Genomic DNA, 26964 nt, shown 5'->3' with positions numbered 1-26964 from the left:
AGACATCATATTAGGCTACACAGACTATAGGGCAAACTCACAAAAAGGATCTGAATATATACCATCCAAAACCCCCCAGCTACATTGTATTTTTTTTTTTTTTAGCTAACAGCTAGAAAAGATTCTGTTCTCTCTAATCTGTGAAAGAAACCTTCATAACAATAAAATGCAGGGACTCTGATTTTTTTAAGATTAAAAGAGAAGTACAGGGTAAATTCCTTACTCTTTGTACTTTGTAAAGGCATGACAGCAAATACCACGATTTATCCCTGTGCCTACAGATTGCCTTGAAATCTTTCAGTCTTCATTCAAACTTAACCTACTACAGATAACATTAACTTTTTTTTTGTTAATGGACATTGGACTCTTGACATTCCCAAGCAGCTACATCCAACGACTTGTTTAAGGGGACTGAAAACTGCAGTCACACTAACCGGATGCCTGCTAGGCAAGGGAGCCTCTTCAGAGGTCCCACCGCATGCAACATTCGTTAGTTTTATGAATCTTGAAAAATGTCTTCTGCTCAAGACTACACAGTAACTATGTTTTAATTGCAAAATAATAGCATCTTCAGTGATCAGCTTGACAGCGTCTACGCTATCAACCTGAAATAGCCAGTCAGCCAACAGTTCAGAAAGAAGTTAAAGAATTCATAGATGTTATGGTAGCAATCAACCCCAACTTTTAACCAATGCATGAGCTGAAAAATACATGCTGCCACTACATTTTGTAAGTCTTTCCTTTCTACGTGACCACCAACAGCATCAGAAAAGCATTTCGTCTTGCCTCACTCAACTGAAGTCTTAAAAGAGCTTGATGTGGCCAGCTGAAAAACTGCTGGAATGCATACAAGGCATCTGAAAAACTGCAAGTTCCACCAGGCAACCAGAGATCAAGAAAGCACAAGCACAACAGGTGCATCCCGAGCTTCAAACTGAGGAGGACAGCAAGCAGCTGATGCCAATTCACATTCTGTATTTCTTCTTGAAACAGCAAACCCACTACTGCATTAATTGAACAAAATGAGGGTGCCATCTGGGCTTGGCACACAAGCTACCATGGTAACTACAAAATAATTAGCTAAACACATTTTTGAAGCCACTGAGCCGAATCACTATTTCCTGTGTCACAGAGACGATATTATCAGCTTATGTAGAAAGGCTGGTATGCAGATCACTGCATCAGTGTTAATTCCTTTTTTTATTCTACAAAACTCCTGCAAAAGCTTAAAGGAGAGTTCCTGTATTTGACAACAAAGGAAACGTTGAACATTAGAGATGAGAACAAGAAGTGGAGAATCTAGAATTGCCACTTCTAATACTTACTGCAAAAAAAGGGGCAGTTAAGATATGCAATGTTAACAAATTCCATATAATGGCTTAGAAGTTACCCTCATGCAATTCAGATTTTACTATTCTAAGATCTCTATCCAGAAGAGAGCTTACTTCAACTTGGAAGCCACAGAAAGCTTGCAAGTCTCAAATTTAAAGAATAAAACATGTTGTAGGTTATTTTTCACAATGGAGACACAGAAATTCTAAGTAACCTCTCACTCTACAAGCAATTAAAACAAAAAATCTGTTAAAGATTTACCTCATCTTAAATGTGTAATGAAAATACTCAAGCTGAGGTTCACGCTAGTGGAAATAGTTCTCCATCCTTTCATACAATTACATTAAAAAACCCCAAACACACCTTTAATGCTTTTCCCATAAAAAAATCCCTCCTTAACACTATCACTTTGAAAACAAAATAACCAAGGAATCTACATAACAAAGGGAAAGTTATTGCTGTAGCAGATGTTTAAATAGAAGCAAGACTACACGCACTTTGCACACAATGCTCCAAAATTTTGATTAGAATGACCAGTAACTGTTTATGGTTCTCCTTTCCATGCCAAAATTGTATGCATTGTAACTACTGACTGAGACTTTCCCTCCTCACCACAGCAATGTTCAAGACCTTCTGTGGAAAATGACCTGTGAATCCTGGTGGACAAACTGACCATGAGCCAGCAATGTGCCCTTGTGGCCAAGATGACCAATGATATCTCAGGGTGCATAAAAAAAAGAGCGTGGCCAGCAGGTAGAGGGAGATTATCCTCCCCGGGTCAGGCCGCATCTGGGGTGCTGGGTCAAGCTCTGGGCTCCCCAGTTCGAGACAGACAAGGAACTACTGGAGATAGTCCAGTGGAAGGCTACAAAAATGATCAGGGAACTGGAGGATCTCTTATGAGGAAAGACTGAAAGACCTGGGTCTGTTCAGTGTGGAGAAGACTGAGAAGGCATCTCATCAACGCTTATAAATATCTAAAGGGCAGGTGTCAAGAGGACAGGGCCAGACTCTTTTCGGTGGTACACAGTGACAGCACAAGGGATAATGGGCACAAACTGGAACACAAGAAATTCCATACTAATATGAGGAAAAACTTCTTTGAGAGTGACAGAGCACTGGCACAGGCTGCCCAGAGAGGTTGTGGAGTCTCCTTCACTAGAGATATCCAAAACCCATGTAGATGCAATCCTGTGTAACCTGCTCTAGGTGAACTTGCTTTAGCAGGGCGGGTTGGACTAGATGATCTCTAGAGGTCTCTTACAACCACTGCCGTTTTGTGATTCTATAATCTTATGCTGTCACCACCATTTCCCTGTCAATACAAAAGAGATGACTACGCCAGCCCTTTAAAAGGCAGTCAGACCTGCTGCTAAATCAGGCTAGAGCTCACTGGAGTGACAGGGGACCTGCTCACCTTCCAGCCGAGTCAGTTACTTCCACAGCATTCGTAGTCCCAACTGGCCTGGTCAAGACTCAAATGGTTGCTGAGTCTGCGGGGTCTCTCACAGCAGCATTCAAAGCCTGCCAGGCCAGTCAAGAACCCCTCCAGCTTGAACATCACTTACCATCTTGTCCACCTGGTTTGGTGTTGGCCCATGATTTGGCAACAGGAGCTGCTTCTGGAGGAGCTGGAACAGCAGGTTTTGGCTGTGTCTGCGGCACGTCTGGCTGTCTGGAATTAGAGGAAAAGCACTTGTGAACATAAGAGGGTGAGCACAAAATAAGATCTTCAGGATTACTACTGCAAACAAGTCAATGAAATGAGGCATCTATACAGCTGAAGAACCAATAACTACTTCTCTGCAGAAGAAAAACTTTCTTATACAAAAGGAGCTGTTATAGTTACAGTTAAAAATGGGAATGAATTAGCTAATTCTTTGAAAAGTAGATTTGCAAAGTGGAGAGGAATGAATGAAAATGGGTGGGCAGAAAATGCTGTCAGGCATGAACAGAATTATAACTTTTGAAGTAGTGTATTGGACAATCAAAAACCCAATCATTCTACAACCACATAAGGGAAGAAGTTTGGAATAATGTTCTCTTGCCTCAGGAGTCAAGAGAGGAAAGCATTTAAAGACCACCATGAACTGAGAGAAAGAAGCAAATATATGTCAGAAATTACGAAGTAAAAGGAACTGATAAGGAAAGCTAAAGACATGAAAAAATTTACGGGTACCATGAATCGGAGCCCAGAAGTCTAAGTCTATTAAGAACAAAGTCTCAAATTCACTATTTTAAGAGGCAAGCATAGGCACTCATTTTGTCCAATATAAAACCCAGGCATATTCTTGAAGATCTTTCCTATCTACAGCTTCAGTGATGTTGTTTACCTTCTTGCAAAAATAACTGTTTCTGAAATCTGCATATTCCACAAGACTCCAAAGCATTAGCATCTACAAGTCAAGATCTCCAGCTCATTGGTAGTAATTTTTGATAAAACAGGAATTCTGGGGCAAATCCAGTAGTCCAGAATCACTTCATTATACTAGTAAAGAGATAACTAGTGTAATATCATGTCAGTTAACTTAAACTAAACAATTGTAAATGCTTTAAATAGATCCTAAAGTTTGAGGACTGCCACCAAGAAGTCAGTTCCATTTGGGTTCTGCAGTGATCAACCCAAAGCACCATATGGTAGTCTCAGAACTGATGTAAACATCACAAAAATGGGGAGAAACACACTGGCTTCTCACAAGGATAACTGAATGCAATTTTCATTTGTTCCCACAGACCACCGGAATTAAAGGACAAAAACAAACTCATCTTTTTTGTTTGCACTTAGCTTATTTTCTTACAGCTGCACATTTCCTAAGCAGACTTTGAGGTAGTTGTAACTTACATAGCTGTACTTCGTCACACAAGCTAAACAAGGAACAAGACTGTTAAGAGTCTAATCCTTACATTTCTTGCAGTTCTACTCTGAAAGCCAAGCCCATTTAGAATTTGAGTTATCCAAACACTGTCCTACAGCTGTGAGTATTGACCAGGGAAAGAACTCAGCTTGGTGCTAGCTGAATTAACCAAATCAATATACGACAGGCTGCACTATCCAGGAAGAAGGGACTGAGGCAATACCCATAGAAAAAGTGACAACTTGGGAAAGCAGCAGCAGAAAAAAAAAAAAATGTTCGTAATTACAGGGAACAGCTCACTCATGCGAACTCCAATGCAGTGATACAAGAGAAAAAGAATTAAACTAAAGCAAGCTGATATTAAGATGTTACCTTTATCCACAACACTTGCAAGAGGAATACCAAAACACTTTACACGTTGAAATATTGGAGAAATATAGCAGTATTTACACAGAAATGGTCTGAAGACTTAAGCAAACGCATTAGATGGTCTGAATTTAGGAGAATTTGCTCATGACCTGGGCATACATACCTGTTCCTGGGAATGAATCCCTCCTCCAACCCTAGTTTTACTTTTCTGTGGTCTTTGAGGTGTTTATCAGAATAATGCATGTGAAAATACAAAGGGAAACACCTTCCAGTTGGAGATAAGGGACAGCTATTTATTTATTTTTCAATGCAACGTGAACTACTGGAATATACTTCTAACACATGCAGCAGGCTATGGAAAGGCAGACTAAGACACGATAAAGCGTATTTTAGCCAAACAAGCTACTGGCTCAATGGAGATTTAACTAGACAAAGTGTAAGTGACCTTGAAGTACAGGAAGATGTTCTTAAAGTACCATACAAAACACTGGGCACAAAATTACAAATTTGAAGTTTCATAAGCTTAAAATAAAAAGCTAAACACAACACTATACTCCTGAAATCTAACAGCTTTTCAGAGAGATATCAAACATTGGCATTTCAATGTAGGAAAGTATACAAGGAGAAATAAAGCGACAGTGCGCAGGGGCAGAAGGCCTTTAATCCTCTTTTGCTTTCACAAGTGCTAGTGACATACAATCAGTGCCTCTATCTTCAAGTGTTTTCCAGAACAATTTATATGTCAAAGAATAAATACTTAAAACCCACTTCTACTTTCTTAGTGAGAATCATACCCTATTTTAAGCTTACATGGCAAAAGATTTGCTTTAAAATACTTTCTAATTAGATATCGAAAAGTTTTAAGTCTCTATTTTCTTTAGCTGACAAGTTACCTATACAAGTGTGAAACAAACTTAGCAGATGAAACTGTACTGAGCATGGGAAATTACATTACACACAGTATACAGCAGTGCACAAACATCACCATCACTTATATTTCGTTTGTATCACATATTGGGGGAGTGTGAAATAGTGTAAAGTTTAAGACAGAAAGTTTTTGCAAGTTTACAGAATTTATGGCATACTAACCAAACAAATTAAAGTGCAAATATTAGGAACCATTAGGAAAATAAAGCAGACATTCAAATACATACGTACAAACCAAGAATTTTTGAGCTTTCTCTGCCATACATCAGCATGATCACACTAAATTAAACAGATTTTTGCATACTCTCATGAACTTGGAAGTTATTATTTAATTTAGCTGCTGTGTACCTAAGGGTTCCTCCTAGAGTTTCAAGAGAATTTTAAGGTGATTACACTGATCTTACAAAAACATGCTACAGTGTTTCTTTTAAGCAGCCATCAAAACTTACACAAAGGTAGCCATGTCAGGTGGCTAAAGGAAACACTCATCTCCTCCTATGGAATTTCAAACTGTACTGCTTTCAACTTGAGTGAGGGGGTGGTGGGTTTTTTTTGTTTGTTTGTTTTTGGTTTTGTTTTCTTGGTGTTTTTGTTTGGTTTTTTTTTTTTGTTTGTTTGGTTTTTTCCTAACTATCCCCCTAATAGCAAGATTCTTCCTCACAAAAATTAATAGTGGTACTATTTCCTCTCTGGTAGCTATCTTGAGGGCAGTCAAGTCTAGCTACTTTCTTCCCAGGCCCTGCCCACCCCTAGTTTTGGGACAACTTGAGAGAAATGGCACCAGAAAATAACCCAGACCTCAGTGGTCACTTACTTTTCTTCTTCGTGCTGTTCTTGTTTTGAAGCCCATCCTGTGCCGTCTTTAGGCACGATGTTCACATTAGGGTCATTGCCTTTGTTCTCTGCTTTGAGACTGGGGAGGTTAGCTGGGGGAGGCATCCTCCTTGAAATAGCAACTTTTCCAAGACTCTGTAATCCATGGCGTGCGGCAACTGCATGCCAAAACAGAAAGTGAGAGTTAACAATGCTGTTTAGCAGGTAGTGTTCATGCAAAGCTACATAAATGTAGCTTTACAAACGCTTTGTAAGTGTTTTGCAAGAACCTCAGAAAAAATTGAGAGTGTAAGAATTAGAAATGCAAAATTCTTCATAACTTAAAAAAAGAGGGAATTATAAATATTTGGTTGGGTAGAACTTGAGCACTTTTTGAATAGTGAGTCACTATGGTTAGCCTATTCCAGAGATTACAAAGGATATATAGCCCCACCTTTATACACAATGCTCAGTGACAGAAAGCTAGAGGAGCCATTTAAAACATGATGTTGATGTCTTAATATTCTTTAACACGTTATCATGCATCATTCTCATGCTCCTTTGGGAGTTTAATGTACTTGCTAAGTTCAGGAATACCTATATGGGTACAGCCCGTTTCTTTTTTGCTGCCAGTTTCAGTTGGCAGGTGCTACTCTGGCAAAAACATCCCTACAAACTGCATTTACTCCAGACCACAAGCATGAAAAAAGCAGTATGAAGCTAACACACTACACTGGACATTTAACCTATCAACTAATCAATTCAGGTGAACAAGTACAAGATACTATCCTAGGCATGTCGTATCATTACAAACATCTCAGTTTTAATCTTTAAAAATAATATTGTTTGAATACACTTCCCCTCTTTCACCCCGAAGTTAGGCAAGTATGTCAACTCAAATTCAAAGCCTTAAGAGTGTCATTCCCCCGTGGTTCTCAATCAAATCAGTCACGAAAAAGCAGGGCCACAGTGGCCTCACTTGAAAGGTTAGTGTAAGTTTCACCCACAGTTTGCAAACCAGACAAAGCACCTGATCTGAAAGTGAGCCCTGCCTTCTTGTTAAGCAAACACCTCCAGTACCACAAATGTTTTCTGAAATATGGTAAAAAGCACAGCTGGAGAATGGCATGTCACATGCTGATAAGGAATGGAGACTGCAACTATAAACCAGTTTTTATTTACCTATATTCTACTTCCTGCTAGACTGCAAATGCTGTCTCCCTGAACTGATACTCCTGTTTACAGCTAACTAGAAACTATTATCAACATTGCTTTCCAGAATTCTTCAACTTAACTGTCGTATCAAGCATTTAAAAAAAAAATTAAAAAAATCTCTCATATACTTCGCACTCCTAATTAGTACTACAGTAATGATGAAACAGAATGCAAAACAGAAGTCACTTTACTCACCTGTGGTTTTCTGAGTTTCCAGTGACTTTCCTTTGTAAGTATTAAACAGACTGAGTGTGGCATACTTCGTTTTTCCATCCTTTGCTTTTGTACTCTGGCCTGACTTTTCCGACATTTCGATGGAAACTCATCGAGTCTGGTACCTCCTGCTCACCCCTTAAAATTTGCCTGAAAAGAAAAACAACAGAAAAGTAAAGCAAATTGAACATAAGCCAACACTTAAGACAGTTCATAGGACAAAAGTGGACAGCATATTTAACACCATTAGCACTGTTTCATTTAAGCATGCTGGAGACACCATGGAACACATTAACTTCAGAAATCCCTAGCCTTATGTAACACTTGCCATTTTCAAGTATTTCCATCTCTACAATTTGGATGTCACAAAATCAAGAGAGTCAGCATTTAATTAATATCAAACCCTGTAAGAGTGGTAAATATTATCCATGATTTCACTAAAAAAACCAAACACACAACGTTTCCACCAGCAGCTAGCTCCCCACTGGGGAAGCTCAATGACTTCACCCACTCCCAAAGCCAAGTGCTGAGATACCATTAACTGTGGTAAAGCACTTCTGGAATTTGGGTTGGTTTTTTCCCAATTAAAATAATCATGAACTCAGCAACTAAAGAAATTAAATACACCGAGTCAGAAGTTTGCTTTACCAAAATTAGGGACACAGTATGTTCAGACAGGGAGGGTGAGAATTCCTTAAACCAGAGTTACACCGTTTCTTGCAGTAGTGAACTACAGGGCTGTTACAGCAGGTAACCTCTCTCCTCCCTCTGTCCCCCAGAATAGCAAGCCTTGAGAAAAAGAACCCAGTACAATACTCAAAACCCCTGCCATCCTCCTTAAAGTAACAATTTTGAATATATTTCCATACCAATTCCAGAATGGTTATATATGCTCAAATACTCTTGTGTTTCTTTCTAAAAGTACAAAGCAAAAAGCAAGCCGTCACACTCAAACCCTTTGGTGGCCAGCAAACTCCCTGGTCAAACTCAGAGCCTCAGAAGATCTTCAAAACAAACTTGTTTCACATGCAAGGCACTTGCGTATTTAGAAGAGTCTGTCTGGACAAGCAGTCTAAAAAATAAAGCACGCACTTGGTTCATGACAGACATTGGTTAACGTCAAAAGATCAGGGAAGTTTCATTTACATAAGGATTATCAACATTCCCACCCTCCTCTGCCTTCTACCTCAATTTACAAGCCATGATTGAAAAGATTATGAAAGGAAGATGGCAAATAACCTTGGGATGGTCTAGCTTTAGCAAGATTTGGGCCAGATGCTATTCTATTACAATCCATGCAGACTGTTGCAAAGGGGACAGTCTTCAGCTTCATACAGAGCCACATACACGGCTAAGAAATACATCCTTCCCTCTCACAGTTGAGAAAGCAACTAGCGTTTTTTTTTTTTCAGGTTGGTCAGCATTTGGCTATTTCAACAGCACGTGCTACACCAACAGCCATTCCTCCTGTCATACAAAAAAAATTAAATACAGGATGGAAGCAACGTGAACCCAGTCCACCAAGCATAACCAGAACACAGACCTCTGATACAGCTGCCAGGCCATCCCTTATCTATCACAAAACCCAAATATTGAGGCTGCAAGGTTTCACTGGAAGCCACAGCCCACTACCCAAATATCATTACAGGCACAGGGAAGAAAAAAAACAAAAACAAACAAACCAGCCTGATATCCAAATTTAGACGAGTTTATCTTTGGAGCTATCAATCAGTGAAGCAGATTTCAAGCAACCATTCTGTGTTCAGGCTACCCCAATACTTATTTGCAATTCAACAACTTGTCAAGCTTTGCCCATTATTATTATTCATGGCCACACAACCACTTTCAGCTAGTCTAGGGACCTGAATCCAGGCAGACTAGTTTATCAAGCTGGAGTCTAAACCAGACTTTAGGCCCTGCATTAGCCTTTTCTTCTCTGAGGAAACTCAGTTTATCATAAGGTCTTCAGTAAGATGTCTGTGAAAGAACCTGGCAGATTTTTTCCCTTCAATTCTCCTGTCACTCTGCTTCTAGACTTGCATTTATGCTAAAGAGTCCACCACAGTCATCCTGGAGCATCAGAGCAGAAGGTACCGGGCAGATAATTAGCAGGAGCACATGGGTGGCAAACAAGCTTTCAGGTGTGCATATAACCATATCAAGTAATACACTGTAATTACTTGATACTTAGCTACGCTCACACGCTCTTTCAAGTGAGAGCAACTCATACACAGCTTTAATTTTCAGCCTGAGACTCATCCCAGGCCCAGATTTTGTAAACAAGAAGTAGCTTCACAATGGTGAATAATCTAGAAGTTGGCAAACAAAAAAAAAAAAAGGAAAAAAAAAAAGAAGGTGACTCAAGTAATTTCTTGTCTTCCCCCCCGCCCCCCCCCTTCACAAAAGCAGTGAAGTCCTAACAGATGCAGGCAGAGCAGAAAGCAGTTTGAGGATGATTTAAGACAATGGTGATTTTTTGTCATAATTTCCAAAGCCTGTACCTCTGCTAGCGATCAAACATTGAAAATCTTAATCATAACTCTCCTCTTTACAGAAAAAGATAGAATCCATTCGTGGACAAATCTTAATTATAACAACTGTTCTTTCTAGAACATTTAATAGCTTAAAGAACAGGAAGCGGTGATCATGTTCCCCACTAATGCTTTTTTATATCAAATTTACAAAAAACGGTCTGCTTGTTACAGCTGAGTTCTCTGTCTCTTAGAGTATTAAAATTCATACTGTTTGACAAGTTTTTCCAAAGTTACACTACAAAGAAAAAGAAGCGGAATATTTTAAACTGATTAAAACCGCACATTCCCGAATAATCTGACTTGCAGAAATCAAGCACTGCAAACAGTGCTCTTTTACATTAGGTCAATCAATATATTCATACAACTAAGTTTAGACCTAATACTGGTTGCCAAAGAAGATACACTTGCAAAATTAGACTTTAGACCAGGTACTCAAGCCAGGGGTGACAAATCCTCCCTTTGAAGAGCCCATGTGGCCCTCCACAAACATACCTGCCAGGTCACATATTAAACAAGCACCCAGTGCCATGTAACAACAACAACAAGTATCTCAATAAAGAGATAATTGCATGGTTTTGAGCCATATGAAACGTATCCAGCTCCAAGACCTTTGCCTTTTCACTAAACTTTAGTTGTATGTGCTACATCCCTATAGCAGAGCACTGGAATCATTGCCTCTGTAGCATCACCTACAAAGTATTTTAACACAGGACACGTTTAATTTGTGCATACACAGTAGGTTGGCAAGTAGTACACTCACCAAGTGACTCCCAATTTGCCCTAATATTTATATCTTTTGTTATTATCAGTAAGGTAGCTGTTAGTCTGAACTCTATTAGTCAAATCCTTAAAAGCGAAGCACTGCTGTCCGCTAGGTCTAGACTCACTCTCATATGAGTTGAGAACATGAGACGGTCATATACCTCTGAATAGCAGCAACATATAAAAGATGTCAGAACTACTTACCAAAATTAAGTAACTGCCATGACAGTGAACAGAAGGACAGGCAACAGCACAAGCAGTAACAGCAGCTGGCAAGGTTCACTGCACTATTAAGAATTTTAAGCAAGTCAGCAGTTCATTTTGAATGACTACAGTTACTATTACACATAATTACAGAAGGTACAATGTTGCCAATATTCTGGAGCAAAGATTACCTTTCAGCCGCTCTGTAATGTTATCAAGTTAACTGACCTTCACCAAGGCCTTAAGATTTTAAGTTTAAAATTATTAATGTAATTTCTGTACCAGATTATTTTTTCAGACTGTAACTGGTTGGCTTTTTTAGATCCTGCAACAAACTCAGAAGCATACGTACCGAAATTAGCACAGTAAGTAGCTGCCACAAATTCTAGATATCCTGGTCTCTGTTAAGGAACATTTACTTGTACCCTCTTAAGATACTTACAGTTGGTAGAAGAGCAAACAAAATGCAGTATATTCCAGACTGTAGAATCATATTTTTTAAAAAATAATAAAAAACTAGCAAACAAAAACCCCATACATGCCACACAGACCTTTTCCACTAAGTTCCTAGCTCTAATGATGATTTCAGAATTCCCCAAAATGCCTTGTTTAGAATTTAATGATACTAGTTCATATGTCTATAAACTTTGCACAGTGTCCCATTAGGACCAACTGCAGACTAGAAAAGATCTTACCTCAACTTTGGAAAAAAGTTCTTACGTAATTAAACAAGGAAGAAAGCATTACATATTTTGAGGTCACTTTTGAGGACCGGAACGGTAAGAAGTTTAAAATATATAACAACTTAACTCAGCAATTCTTGTCTGGTTTCCTTCCTTCTCTACCACCACATCCATTTCAGTATTTTGTAGTTTTATTATACATATGAAAAAACAGTTCTACATACATGCAGGAACAGAACAGCACTCTATGTAAGCTACAATATTCTGCTGTCTTGGTGAAGAAGCACAGACAGGCATGGAAAGGGGAAGAGAGCTGTGTAAAGGTTCAGGTAGAAAATCAGCTTTTTTATCCACAGTTTTTGGCAGGGGCAGATAAGCTCGTACTATTGCCATGTGAAGTAACTGTATTCTCTATGTTATGGTCTTCCATTTAATATGTTTCTGTGTATGTTTGAGGCACAGTATACACCATTCCACACCTTTGGGTGAAAGATTACTATTCCCTGTATTTTTCAGACATCCCATTCTAGTTGATGTAAGCACAGACACCTGCATGACAAACTCTCTAGATCTGTATTTTATACACTGTATTTTTAAACCTCTAGACAAAAGAAGCTTCCAATTTTTACACAAGTCTAACATGTAAAGAGACTTCTTCAGCAATATTACAGTTATCTTTTACGCAGTCCTATCTTCTTAAATCCCACATCCCACCCCTATTTAGCCTACAAGCACACAATCAGTGAGGACAGGTAACCTGTACATTAGCTTCCCAGGACTCTGAAGTCTTAAGAACATTAAGTAAATACTAGAATAATCCCCCCATTCCCTATTCAACACAGCTAGGATACCTAGTCCCTGCCACCTCCACGCAAAGCACTGTATTTTGGCTAAATTTGGAGAAGGATGAGCTGGAATAACTTAAGTATGTACACCATTCAAGACTCCAACCTGCTGAAGATTTCCTAGAACCTTCAACTCACAGTGCCTCAAATGCCCATCTGTGAAGTGGGAAACATCATAAAAAGCACTATATGAAAGTTTATTCATAACTGCGACACATTAGCACCTTTCTCAAAACAGAAAACAAGAAACAAATCCAGAAAGACTTTTCATACACAATTTTAAGCACACTAAAGAAAATGGTTAAGGGTCAAAAATCATCCTATACAAATTTGTTATTTGTATCCAGCCATAACCCCACTTTTTGTAGAATAGCTTTGTTTCTGGCACACTGAAGAATGTGTTGCTGTTGAGTTCTGGAACTAAATAATACAACTTAAAAAAAAAGAAGTTTTTTTGCCACATGCTCAATTGGTGTTAGAGGAAGAGGTTCCCAAATTCAGTGTTATCAATTTCAAAATACCATTGCGCACAAACACCCAGATAAATAACACGGCATTAAAAATTTCAGCTAGAAAGGAGAGGTTTCATTTCAACTGTAAGTCTGGCATATTCACATTCTAGAGCTTCACTGAAGAAGTTTCCTCTTAACTGTAAAACCTAAGCATAATCTGCAGCTAGATATTAAATTCTGAAAAACAACCGTGTGATCTTCAGAAAAGAGACTAATTTAGATCTCTTACAGAAATATAAAGGCAGCTTAAAGCAGAGAAACTCAGGATGCCAGACTCAATGTACTTGGAACCCAAAAAAGTCTGTCTCATGCTTTATTTGTAACCCATTATCAAGGAACCCTGCTATTTTAAACGAACACTCAAAAATATTGTGCAATTACTAAATACATGGTTTTGCACAGAGAAGCTTGCACACAAATAACAAATGGAATTACAATTAAACATACCGACTTCACTTCTCTGACACAGGTGTTTACAAACAATACACACTAACAATCTCTTATTGATGACCTTATATTTACAACTTTCTAGTGCTCAAAGCATCATTCTAGGACTGAGGCTTTCAGGCCTAATATTTATTAAAAAACAAACAAACAAGTAAACCACCTAACATTTTGGACATTTATCCCACTACTAAGAATTCTTAATAGCTTCAGCACTAGTCAGCTTAACATGACATGAAAACAAGCTTCAAAAACCTCCAGCAATGCTTAATTAGCAAAAGTCTCTGACAAATCAAAGTATCTAAAAAAGCCTCTAAGGCCAGGATTTCTGCACCCCCAAGCAATCTGCAGCAGGGTTCACCGTCAAGTAGGTTGTTGCTAAGCAAGCTGAAAATTGCAGTAAAGACTCTGGGGACTTCTGAGCTTCTTTCTTGCATCTCAGACAGCTCTATGACCTACAAGAATAGAAGCTCTCCAGATCTGCAGAGTTCTGGGTAGACGTCACTACAACTCATTCTTGAGCAAAATCTATACCAAGTTTTATTTCCGTAGAAAGTCAGGCTAATACATATTTCCATCTCTATTTTTCTTCCCCATCTCTAGATTTTGGGTGCAGTGGTTTTCAGCAGAGCTTGAAAGAGGGTACACAATGAGGGTACAAAATGTAAAGATTGCATTGATTCTATAAATTCTTTGAAGGTAGGTGGCAGAGTAGGAAAAGAAAACTCTTAATCACCATCTCTTTTGCACCCATCACCTCAGAAGAAAAACCGTAGCGCAGCCTGATCCCTGAGGTACAAGACAATCTATAGAGGCGTATTGTTAATGGCCACCAAACGGAAAATCAAAACGAGTTTTGCTCCTTAGAACCAAAGCACGCTGTCATGAGACAAAGCTGTAGGAAAGCAGGCTTTGCTAGTTCTATCATTCTTCAAATTACTCCCCTTTTAAAGCTTAAGAAAGTCTTTCCAAAACACTACCAAAACTAGATATGTCAGGTGGAAAACATCATGACAGAAGAAAGCCATTTTAGGACATTATCCCACAGACGCATCTTACAAAAACGCAGTCTCTGAATGCCAGAAATGAGCATCCACAAATAAGTCTGCATCAGTTCTAAGAGACCTCTAACAGCAGCCTAAATAGAGCTACTAAGCTAAGCAATGAAAAACAATCAAAATTAGCCACCCACAAAAAGTCTACACAGAAACTAACTGTACCACAAAGCATATGTTAGTTTAAACTAGCAATTGATAGAGCAAGCAAATCTTTCGCTGCCTTAGAAAGACTGGAAGGCAGCTTGTTGAACTGTCTTCTGTGAGAAATCCAAGTCACCTAGAATACAGCCTTCCAACAGGACAACCAGCAACAAACCTCAACATCTCAGGGAACTTTTATTAGGAGACTCTCAAGTCTAACAAGGCACTAATAGCAGCAATTAACACTTTTAAAACAAACTTTTAGGACATCCTGCAGCAGAAAAATATTAGCATGGACTAAAACAATCTGTCAGTTCTGTTAATTTTTTTTCCAGGGCATTCTTGAGAACAAAAGGAAAAATGAGTTAAGAGCAGCTGGCTGGAGTAAAAAACCACAGATAAAAGGACAGTAACCATGTAAACCTCAAATTTGTCTCTATCCACAATTTGGATATATATTTAACTAAATGTGCATGAACATTTCACTTAACATGCGCAGAAATCATATCCCTGTGGAACAGCCCTGCCAAAAGAAGCTTGATCCATAGGATCAATCATGATCAGCCTGTCTTTTTAAATGTGCCCATATAACAAGGGATCAAAAAGCCACAGAGATGATGAACTCACACTGGCGATAAAAGTGTCAAAAATGCACTAAGTACTTTCATGTGTCACACAGCTTCTTTCTTTTAGCTAGGATAATTTCTGATACCTGTACTGCTTATGAAATCTCCTCCTTCTGAAGTGACCTCAGGTAACAGAGAGATTATGGTACCCCTCTCAGAGACAGAATTATGGCAGTACAGCTAGTTAAGAACTCTGGGAAAAGAAAGGACAGTTTTCATTTTGTTTAGTTTAATTTTTTTTTGCATGTTTACATTTAGACTATCAAATAAAGCATTCAATATTTTGTCAAACATTATCTAAATATTATCTAAGGCAATACCCTTACCCAGGGATCCAACACTTTCAGTGTTTATATATGTCTCTTTCTTCCATGTTTTACACCAGTGACCCAGTTTTGGTCTCCTATTTTCTACTGGATAATAGAAGCTGTTCATCAACACAACACTTATACTTTTGCCTTTTACAAGGAAGAAAGGAGATAACTTAGAGAAACTCAAACATATATACAGCTATTCTTATGAACAAAATTCTGAAATTAGTAAGCACCTCCCTAAAATTTTTATTCAGTTCTCAACTATTGTACACGTAGAAGACCTAAAACCTCTGTCTACTTTAGCTTTATAATTAAAATTTTAAGTACTCTTATGGCTGTAGATTTTTCCACATTTGAGATATAAACCCAGTTCTATCACTAGAAGCGATTAAAAACTAAAATGTACAAAGTGCTATCAATAAAACATTTAAGATAAGTAGCATGAGACTGGCTATAGAAGGCATGTTACAAATCATCAAAAAGCCATGTTTTTGAGATGTACAAAGGTAGCAGGTTTTAAAGGCTGATAGCTCCTAAAAGATGACCAAATAAGGACTACCTTTTTTTTTTAAAAAAATACTTTCTTGTCACCCTTGCAAAGAGAAGGCTGGGTACTGAAGTAAAGCAAATTCTCTTGAAAATAAAAGTAAGATTCTCTCCAAATCCCCAAACAGAATTATTTTGGCTGTGAGAACATCCAATGCAGATCTTTAAATCCTTATCACATCAAGCAGAATGAAGGTAATAAAGAAGTGGATCAAATGAAAAAAAAAAAAGAAAAAGAAAAAAATCTCTTTTCCTATGGAAAAAGCTGGAAGGACAAAGCACTGGCATCACCTCTCTCACCGGAAAAGGCTGATGAACAGAAATTAAATTTCAGTTTAGATTTTAGACTAAAGCCACAATGCTTTCAATCTAGGCATCTATCTCCTGCTACAGTCAATGGGAATGAAGCTCCTGCCGGCTATTAGAAGTTTCCAGCCCGTGACTCAAGTTAGCAGTCACTAGCAACTTTTTATGGGTAGTTTCACTGCTACCAGAGTCTCACCAAGAACGAGCAACATATTTAACTTTTACTTTGTAGCTACTAGGATACAAATAGACTCACTGGGGCTTCCCAGACAATAAACAATATTTGTAAGGAGGCAGCACACCACCACAGAAAAAGGAACATAAGCCACAGAAAAAGGAACATTAAGAAAGTAACAGATGCACCTCCCATGCAACAGGCAGTGAATGATGTCCAAGTGCAGACACCTCCTAACCAGCATCAGATGAGCAGGTGACTGAGAGGCAGCTCAGGACCAACTGGCAACCAACCCCTGCCCTTTGTCCCAGCAGGGAAAAACATTTCCTCAGACTACTGTTCCTGGGTCTTTACATTATGGTTTTCACTCTTTATAATAAATTTACATCCTCTGTAAAGGAAAGACAATAGCATTGTATTTTAAAGGTAAGCTTACAGTTAAAGTAGAAATCAATTTTTATACAAGTATCTTGATAGTAATTTTTATACAAGAAACTTGGTATCAAGAATCAAACAAGGTCAAATTAAGAAACTCCCTTCAACGTATTTTATATCTTTGACCTAAATACACATGATAAAGTGCCAAAGCTCCCCTCTCTTGCTTGTCACATTAAACACTATTTCCAGAATTTCAGAAGAAAACAACAGTATAACGTAATTCCTTGAATTACCTGAAGTTATGTAACAGAACAGGGTACACGCATCACCAGAGAGTTTTAACAAAAAAGCCTCTACTATTGCCTACAGCTTCCTAGTCTGGAGCATCATTAGACTTATCACTGCACCTTCACATTTCACCACAAAGCCACACATACTCCCCCCCGAATGCCTAAAGTACAGTTAAGTAATTTCAAGAGTAACTATCCAGCTTATACCAAATTAAATACACAAGCACTCTAAAACCCATCCTGCTTAGAATATTTATATCAAAGTTCTGAAATGAAAATCCAACATCTTTATGTCCAGCAGCAGAACCTTTAGGCACGTAAGACTCCTACAGAAATCTCCTATACTTACTCCAGCATTCAGGTACCTTCAAGAAGTGAAATACTCAGCCTTAAGTCTCTTATCTTCTGTGTAGACAAAAAAATTCATCACCAGCTTAAAATATCTAGACAGAATTTGGCTTCTGAGTTTAGAAAATTTACTTTTATCATTTTTTCAAACTTCTTTGCAACATGGGGGATAGTTCTTTAGTTTAAGATATGATGAAATTTGCAAACATCCAAATAATAAAGAGAACGACCTAAAGGTTGAAGTTGTACACATCACAGGCACCATAAAATTATGAGAATGACAAACCCCGTATGTGCCACTAGATCAAATGCACACTGGGTTCAGCATTCACCTCTACTAGAATGATCTTGGCACAAATGCACCAACTTCAACACTGATCCAGCCTATCTTGCTTCTGTCCTTACAGTCACGGTTTTGGAAGGTTGCATTTGTCCCAGATAGCTTCCCACTGATCACTGAAGTAAACGTGGACTCATGCTTAAAGAAATAGTTCTCTGTATGTCTGTTGGCAAACTCAAATAGTAATGACTGACAGGCTAGTGGAATGAGCTTACAATTCTTTTCAGAGCAGTTCTCAGTTTAGGTTGAGGTACAACAAAGCAGCAATGCAAAACAAATCTTGTTTCTCAAGGACTACAATCTATATTATATGAGAACACAGTTACTAAACTGAAATTTCACCAGTGGGGTATAGTGACCACGTAAAAGATACTGCAGCCGCCTTCACTGGTATTACAAGCATCTACCTCATTTATTCATTTGTTCTACATAAACCAGACTAGTGGAAAGAAACTTAATACCACCGCTGCAGCTCAAATAAAAATGACAAAGATTAATAACTACTAACTGCACTATATTAGAAGCATTCCTTTGAGTACCAGTCCATTTTCAAGTTATCAAAGTACATTTAAACAGCTTCTTTGCCAGAAAGAATTTTTCAAAATATTCCAGTAGAGATTGACAGTGTGTGCCACACAAGTCAGAACTAGCACACCATAAAGCTAATGCAGTAACACAACACAGCTATTCTTGCTGTGTTCTGATAATCGTCAAACATAAATTACAATAATTTAGACGTTTTGCAAGATTACTGAGTACATTTCAACTAAAAATGTATTCATTTCTGAAAACGTAAGATCCAAAACTTCTTTGCAACTTACTTTTAAGGCAGGCTATTTTATTCCTTCTTAGCCTGACCATTTCTTAACAAGTCTTTATTTCTTTGTCACTAAGCATTAGGGCAAATTTTTTGCAAGGCAGATTTTAAATTTTCCAGTTACATGCAGTTGGTTAAGAAACTTTTTAAAACTGTAAATTTTTAATTGTGGCAGGAGTTTTGAAGTGCTGGAAGGAAGCCAGGACCAGGGGAAAAAAAAAAAAAAGAGAACAGTTTCTATACAATTAAGGACAGCATCATAATGAGATGCCTTCTCATTACTTCTGGGAACAGAACAATGCAAGTGCTTTCACCCAATTAGCTTTTCAACTTGCAGACGCCAAATGAGATATTTATTTTCAAGATTTGTAAAAGCATTTATTAAAGAAATTTCCATTATTTAGAAGAATGAGAAAATTTCAAAGCTCTCAAAGCTGAATCGCTGCCTATATGAGAAAAAGATAAGGGAATAAATTAAGGCAAATTCTTGCAGAAACAAGCCACATACCTGCTATCAAAGTACAGTATTCAAATAGTAGGTTGGGAGGCAGCACTTTTCCCCGAATATAGAAAACTAACGTGACCTGTCTTACTTATCAAAATTCTTTTTTAACTGAAAAAATTACAACTACTCACTCGGCTTCTTAGAAACTAATTTAGGTCAGTTTATCCGGACCACAGCCACTCTCTGTAAAGGCATCTGGTACTGCTTAAGATCACAAACGGTTCTTAAAAAAAATTACAGACGCACTTAACATGCTGTCACAAGTACCACTTTGTTCTTGCTCAACTGCATCACGCCATCCAGCAGAAGCCTGGAAAGGCAAAAATACTAGCATACGCATTGTCCCCACACACACAGAAAGCAACATGGGGAGTCTCATTCTTAGCAGCATCCTGAGTAGCGGTTCCTCTGTCAGGCTGAGAACAGGGGAGCAAAAGAGAAGTCCACAGTGGGGCTGCAAAAGAAGCCACACAACAGATGACATGCAGATGTTCCCATGTCTGTTCAAATGAGTGCTGAAAATATCCAAATGGTCGGCACTTCTCTGCATTTGCTACATTTAGATTTAATTGCACAAAAAGAATAATCAGAACTGGCGATGATGGTGGGTTTGAGGATCCATTTGCAAGAATAAAGGAAGCAGAACTGCTTGCACCCTACAGCAAAAAAGGTATGTGCAAGAAATCTCCACATATTACTGGATTTTCTCTTATTTCTAAACATAACAGAATAACAGCAATTTGCGGTTCCCTTATGGCTGCGCTTCAGCAGATCTGACTCCAGCTGCAGGCTGAACAGTGCTCAGGATCTGTTCTTCTGCGGGCGGCTGTCTGAGATAAGTTACCAGAAACAACAGCTGAGCTGAACAAGAGTTCACTCCTTAAATCTGCCACAGCATTTGGTGCAGAACACTTCTTTTTAGGAAGCTGACGAAAGATAATCAATAGGTACATGAAAATAGACCAGATTCCCAACAGATGAACAGCAGAAGTTGCAGTCATTTAAAATCACCCAGCTCTCCACTGTTTCATTTTTTCCTTTCGTTTTAATACTCTCACTGCAAAAGCCCTTGCGCTTTATTACAAACTCTGAAACAATGTCATTTAAATTGATGGCATATTTCCAACTCTCCCCACCCACTCCATGTTGAACCGGACAGTGGAAGAGGGCAGGACAGTTTAAGAGACAAATGTAAACCCATTCCTTGCTGTGAATAACTGGAAGAATCTTTTTAAGTACTTCCATTTCCTGCTCCTTTACCACAGTTTCCAAGCGCCACTGTAATAATGAACATCTCTTGACAGAGGAAGTGACACTTAGTTTCAGCGTTCTTCCCAAGGAACCACAATTCACTTTGGGCAGTGGATTTCTCTCCACATCATACCTTTCTGCATCTTTAAAGTACTCCTGACCTCAGCTGCAAATAAGTAGAGGTTTTTGTGCAAACTTGCTTTTCCAAAGCTCCTATTCATAGATCAGTCCTTAAGTAACATAAATAGTTACACCTAAGGTTTTTTACTTCAGAAATCAGTTAGATATTCCTTTGAAATAATGTTCAGGCAAGCTCTTCTTTTCATGAGCTCTTTCAGAATATTTCGGAAGCACAAAAGAACCACTCTAGGGCCATCCTTCAGGATTTCCATTCCTATTAAGAACACATGTGCCAAAATGAATTCCCTCTTCACTAGCTATTTTTCACAACTTTTTTCTGTTCACCTTCTCAAGGTACTTTTGTTATTGAAGGGTCCAACCCGAAGACGGAAGCACAGTCCCCAACAGTAGGAATCTACAGAACAAACAATTTTATACAGAGTTCTGTACAACCGCAGCACAATAAAAAACCTGTTCAAAACCAGTAACTCTAATCAGTTATGTAATGACTTAAGCTACTTGTCACCACTTTCAAAACTTCCCACCTTGCACAATACCCAAATTCTGTGTTACCTTTAACTCCTAATATATTCCTAACCTGATTCGTGTCCATCAAAAATAATCATAATTTCTCCTCCGTATTAAGACATATTACGGCATATTTGCTTTTAAGGATATCAAGATACTACCACTGTGATACTGAGTGCGAGGGTTGCCAAATGTACCAGCTTATAATACACCATTGACAGCATCAATAAAAAAACTTCACTCCTGTGCATACAAAGGTGGTAGAATTTGCTCCTTGATCTGGTCCAGCTTGGAGAGAGCTCACGGCTGCCCACAGTCTCTTCTACCTGCTGCCTGTTATCCTCTGGATCTCTGGTTACATGTTCTTTTTCCCCTCTGACTCACTAGTTTGCTGGGGCAGAGACAGTCTCCTTCACTGAAAGAATGCTCAGCATGTAAGAGATGCAGCTGCGAAAACCACAGTGACAACAGTTCTGGACAACACTTTAATTACAGTAGGGGGCAACCTCAGGCCTCTGCTTTAAACTGGATTCATTCATATTTTGGTTAAAAAAAAAAAAAAAGATTAGCAGCTAAATTAGAAAAGCCTTACCAGCATACCCAGCTTTATGTATCTGCCTTTCAGATTTACAGACCCCATTTTCCATGGAAGTTAACTTGCAGCTGCAAAATGGCTACAGATGGAGTTTAACATCTTCAGTTGCTCTTGGTTCTCTGTTTATTTTGCTTAGAAGAAAAATAATCCCATGTGTCCTTGATACTCTGCCTTCAAGATGCAGTAGGTAAATAATGAAGAAGGCTCAATATATTACCAAAATACTTATCAAGAGACTTTTCTTTATCCAAAGCTAAGTGCATACTACAAAGCTCTGTCCATAGCGATAGCTTGATCTATGGCACGAAAAACATCTCCTAACCAAAGCGACTCCAGCAAATTAACCAAGTAGCTACACCGCAAGCCAAAGACCAATTTTTCATACTAGAATGCATCTTTCCTACAGACTACTTACACACATTGGCAAGAGAAAATGTTATCCTTCCTCCTCACTAGAACACCTTTGCTGTGCACCTACATATACACCTAGATACACCTGTACAGGAAGCACAAACTATCCTAAACACTATTATAAAACAAGCCCTGTGAACATGGCAATTTATTTTTTACAAAATGAAAAAACATCAATGCACTCATCTAAAGACAGCGAGGTCCTTCAGTGGAACATATGGTTATTTTGAAATATTTAAGTCCTAAAGTATATGAAGTCTTAAATTGGGAGAAAATCATTGGCTTCTCAAACAAAATGAGGTTGTTCTGCACTTCCACCTTAGCTGAAGATTCAAATTAGCAAATAAGGTTTCTTGAGGCAGGAATAATTTAAGCCCTTACTCCTGCAAATACAATTTAAGGCTGCAGTCATAATTTTAAAGTATAAATTAAAATTTACAAGCACTAAAATCTAGGAATACTAAGGTCACATGCTTACAAAATATTAATTTTAAAACAAGCAGTAGCTGCTTCCATGATTTAATGAGGACAGCCTGAAAACGGTTTGCTCTTCTAAGCAAAGTCTGATGTGTTAGCTTAAGAAAGCGGTGCAGCAAAAAACAGGCAACCTAGACACTGATGGTTTTACTATGAAAAATGTTTTGGTACCTCTGAGCACGATGAGCTACATCTTCTATCCCAAATAACTAAAAACTGAGTAAAAACACCATTTCACACAGGAGTCAGTTGTACAGTGATTTAAAGAGGTATTTAATAGATACCTCTTCTCTCAGTCACTAGGCACTGGGTGATGCCACAGTTCTTCAGGCACTACTTCTGCATTTGATGTACCTGAATATAAAATGCAGTAATTCCTTTCAGGGGCTTACAACACCAGAGACAGAGTAGCACACATTATTTTCAAATACATATAAGTTAAAATTTATTATCATTATACTTCGGATTGAAGATATATAATGTTGATTCTGCACTATAATTTTACTGTTAACCAAGACAGTGTCAAATACATAAAAACAAAACAATGTGAATGATACACAGCTTCTCCCTTTAATACGTGTTTGCAATCTGTAACAGAGTAGTTCGTTAGCATTTAGTTAGAATGTTATGTAATGGCTAAGGTATTTGTAATAAAAACAGTCTATTTCTGTTAGCCTGTTCTTCATAGACATAAAAGCTGTCTTCATCTGATTTTTATTAGGACTTCATCTTCCTCTGCTCTTTATGCATTTTTTTAAGACTTCTGTCCACTCCGTTTTCATTTCACCAACATGCATGCATTATTATTTCCTCCCACCTCCTCACACAAATCTCAGCTTTTATTTTTACACCTGCTTTCACCCATGAGAAGTTTCTATGGGGTTTTATAAAACCCAGACCCGAAAAAAAAATAAATAATGAGGGCATGAAGTTGAGCGAAGAAAAAAATTTCCTACAGAAGATGAACAACTGGTTCTACCAGTAAAACACCACTGGCAGTCCCATCATTACAAGCCCAACATCCATCCCCAACTAGTGGAAAGGTGGTGCATTTTCAGGGTGGAGCTTTTTTTCCCCTCAAACCCTCCATTACTGTATACAGCCTCTGAAGATGTTCCACTCTTCCTTCAACAGAAAGAGGAGGAATACTTTTTCTTTGCTCACATCTCCAATACGCCACACGATGGTTTATCCTCAGCAAGACCACACTACAAAAGGGTTTAATCATTCTGCAAAAGCTACCTTTTTCTTTCTATCTGCACATCTAAGCCTCTTATCCATGCCACCCTTATATGATATTTAGACTACATTTTCTATGCTCTCCCCACTTTTACATCACTTCCGTTTGTTAGCCTGGAAAATATTCTGGAATAAAGGGCTTGCACTTTTAGTAACCTAGGACACCTGGCCAACATTAGCCCCATGCAACATACTCACTGCCTTGACTTACATTCTTTCTCCTTATCGACACACAGCATTTACTCAGACAGAACAAAACCTACATGAGAGCTCCCTTCTGAACTGCATAATCTTTTCCTTGCTCTTTGTGGCCCATTTCACTTTCCCTAGTAGACTTCAGGATGTGGGGAAACAGGACCTACAGAAAATGCATACCATAAGCCTGTACCACTGAACAAGGATTCCAGCAACCAAGTTAAAGCTGTAGAATGATGTAACTATTTTTACAGACTGCTCTACAAAATGCTAGGGTTCCTGTTATGAAGTCTAAATGAGTAAAGAAATTATAAATTGCTACTGAACTGCAAAGAGACAGAATATTTCTATTAGCAAAACTCAAAGAAATGGCTGTGTATTGATTTATATATATTTCATAAGCAATTATTATGTCCAAAGCAATATAATTTATGCAGGAAACACATATACACTAAGGCAGACTTCTAAGTAACAGAGACACTCACAGACCACAAGCCTAGTCTCTGCATACAAGCACTGGCCTATACCAGTTCTCAGTTCAATTTAAACAGCCACCTCTTAAGCACACACCTCCAAGAAAGCGATCATACTCCTCACTCACTAAGCGCAATATTCTGAGGGACAAACGGCCTTTTCATTAAACATTCACTAAGTTCAAAGAATTCCCAAAACTTTGAGATTCCTTAGACCCAAGGAGACTCTAGCAGAGTTGCACTAAAAGACCCCAAGAGTAACTCTGAAAAAAAATTCTCTAGACTATGTAATTCAAAGGAAATTTACAGCCATTCAGCTCCTAGCAGTGAGTATTAAACGGTAATCCTTTTGTTTCTCAATGATGGACAAATGAGATCATGTCCTGTTTCCTCCTCCTTTCAAAAGGAGTTTCTTGTCTAAGCAGAGCTCTTAAGACTAGACAATAAGTAGGCCTGACACCTCACTGCAGAAGAAATAAAGCTATTAAAAATTAGAGTCCTGTTCCTTCTGTGGGAAATAACGCTAATTTCTACTAATGCACCTATCTGACCCCAGTAATCAAAGAGCACCATGTAAAAATAGTCCCTCCTCAATTATACAGAGTTCAAGACCTTTCACAAAGGAACAAACTTACAAAATACACACGTGAGACACAAAAAGGAAATAAAGAAAAACCAAAATGTTCCATTCAAAGCCCAGCACCATGCTCTCATGCATGCTCCCCTTCCCCATAAAAGGGGCCTGAACCAGAAACTATCTGGGCCATTTTTAGCCCCAAAATTTTCAATCCCTGCATGCCTAGGTGATGGCTCCCATCCTGCCCCCTGCATTATGCCCACTGCAGACTGGCTGCCTGAATTTTAGCCGTGTCATCTAACCATGCTCACACAATCCTTTAAGCGCTATCGATAAGAACACCCATGACTATTCTCACCCCATCCCTACAAATCTTGCCCTTAGGAGCAGAAATAACACCTTCCTGAACGGTTCTTCACTCAGTTCTACACCAAATAACCTAGGAACAGCCTTTTACTGTACATCTCAAGAACTGTGGATGAATATTTCAGAGTTAGAAAACCAAAGCGCTGTGCCCTGCATGTGCCTCCAGCATCCCATAAGAAAAGGCTCCCCTCCCCCCGCGTTTCTGGAGGAAGAATCACAGCCACAAAGTGAGCGCAAACGCACGAAGGGGACGGCGCGTTTCTCGAGTAATCTCCCGAGAGAGAGAGAGACCGGGAGCCGTTAAAAAAGAAAGGCGGGGGTGGAGAATGGAGGGCAGAAGGGAGGGCGGGACAAAAAAAAGCAACGCACCCGCAAAAGCGGTCCTCAGCCGCCCCCACCACAGCAGTACCCTCCCGCCACCCCCGGGCGACGCCCGGCGCTGGGCCCGGCGCGGGGCGCGGCCGGCCCCAGGCGGCGATGCGGTGCGGCGCGGCCCAGCGGCGCGGGGCAGCCCGGCCCGCCCGCCCGCCGCGGGCCCAGCGCCGCGCCACCTCCCTCCGCCCGGCCGCGGCGGGCAGCCGGCCCCCGGGGGCACCCCATCCCCGTCGGCTGCGGGGCCACCGCCGCTAGGCCGGGCGGAAGCCGCCCCCGCCCGGGGCCATGCGGCGCAGGCCGCTCACCCGCTCCTCCCGGCGCCGGTCCGCTCCGCAGGCCGGCGGGGGAAAACTGCGGGAGGCGGCGGCGCCGCCGCCACCACTTACCTGGCGCGCAGGGCGGCGGGCCGGCGCTCCGGCCTCCCCGGAGGCTCCCGGACTCGGCGAGGCCGCTGCCGCTCCCGGCGCCGCGACGCCGCGCCTCACACAGCCGCTCTCCACACAGGGGCCAAGATGGCGGGCGGCCAAGCCGGCGCCAACGACGTCTGACCTCACCGCGCCGCGCGCGCGCGCGCACACGCACCCGCCTCGCCGCCGGCTCCGCCCCCCGCGCCGCCGCTCACGTGGCCACGCCGTGCCGCAGTCGCGCGGGCGGGCGGGTGCGCGGCGCCCTCGGAGCGCCCCCTGGCGGCGCGGGAACGCGGGCGGCGGCCCCCCCGTCCTCGTCTCCGTCCCCGTCCCCACGCGTGGGGACCGGCAGCGCCCCGCGCCCGCCGCCGAGCGGGAGCTCTGTCGCCGGGGAGGGT

At 40.0% G+C, this 26964-nt stretch overlaps 1 protein-coding gene across 23 annotated transcripts in view; it reads right to left on the bottom strand.

The window, feature by feature from the left end:
- PRRC2C (proline rich coiled-coil 2C) overlaps positions 1–26767 on the bottom strand; it is a 76686-nt gene extending 49919 nt beyond the window's left edge. For 20 of the 23 annotated variants that reach the window (XM_074597645.1, XM_074597653.1, XM_074597651.1 and 17 more), the window contains exons 1-4: positions 26546–26695; positions 7707–7874; positions 6298–6475; positions 2901–3007 (exon numbers count right to left, since the gene is read on the bottom strand). In XM_074597645.1, the coding sequence (XP_074453746.1) occupies positions 2901–3007; positions 6298–6475; positions 7707–7821 (400 nt within the window). In that variant the 5' untranslated portion in view covers positions 7822–7874; positions 26546–26695. Of the gene's footprint in view, positions 1–2900; positions 3008–6297; positions 6476–7706; positions 7875–26545 lie in introns of all 23 variants that reach the window. The other 3 variants (XM_074597650.1, XM_074597669.1, XM_074597668.1) reach the window with 1 other exon arrangement.
- Positions 26768–26964: the final 197 nt, after the last annotated feature.

The sequence above is a fragment of the Larus michahellis genome, chromosome 8 (assembly GCF_964199755.1).
Source record: "Larus michahellis chromosome 8, bLarMic1.1, whole genome shotgun sequence".
Classification (NCBI taxonomy): Eukaryota; Metazoa; Chordata; class Aves; order Charadriiformes; family Laridae; genus Larus; species Larus michahellis.
Note: the sequence above shows the minus strand (reverse complement) of the source record. Positions and strands in the feature narration are given on the sequence as shown.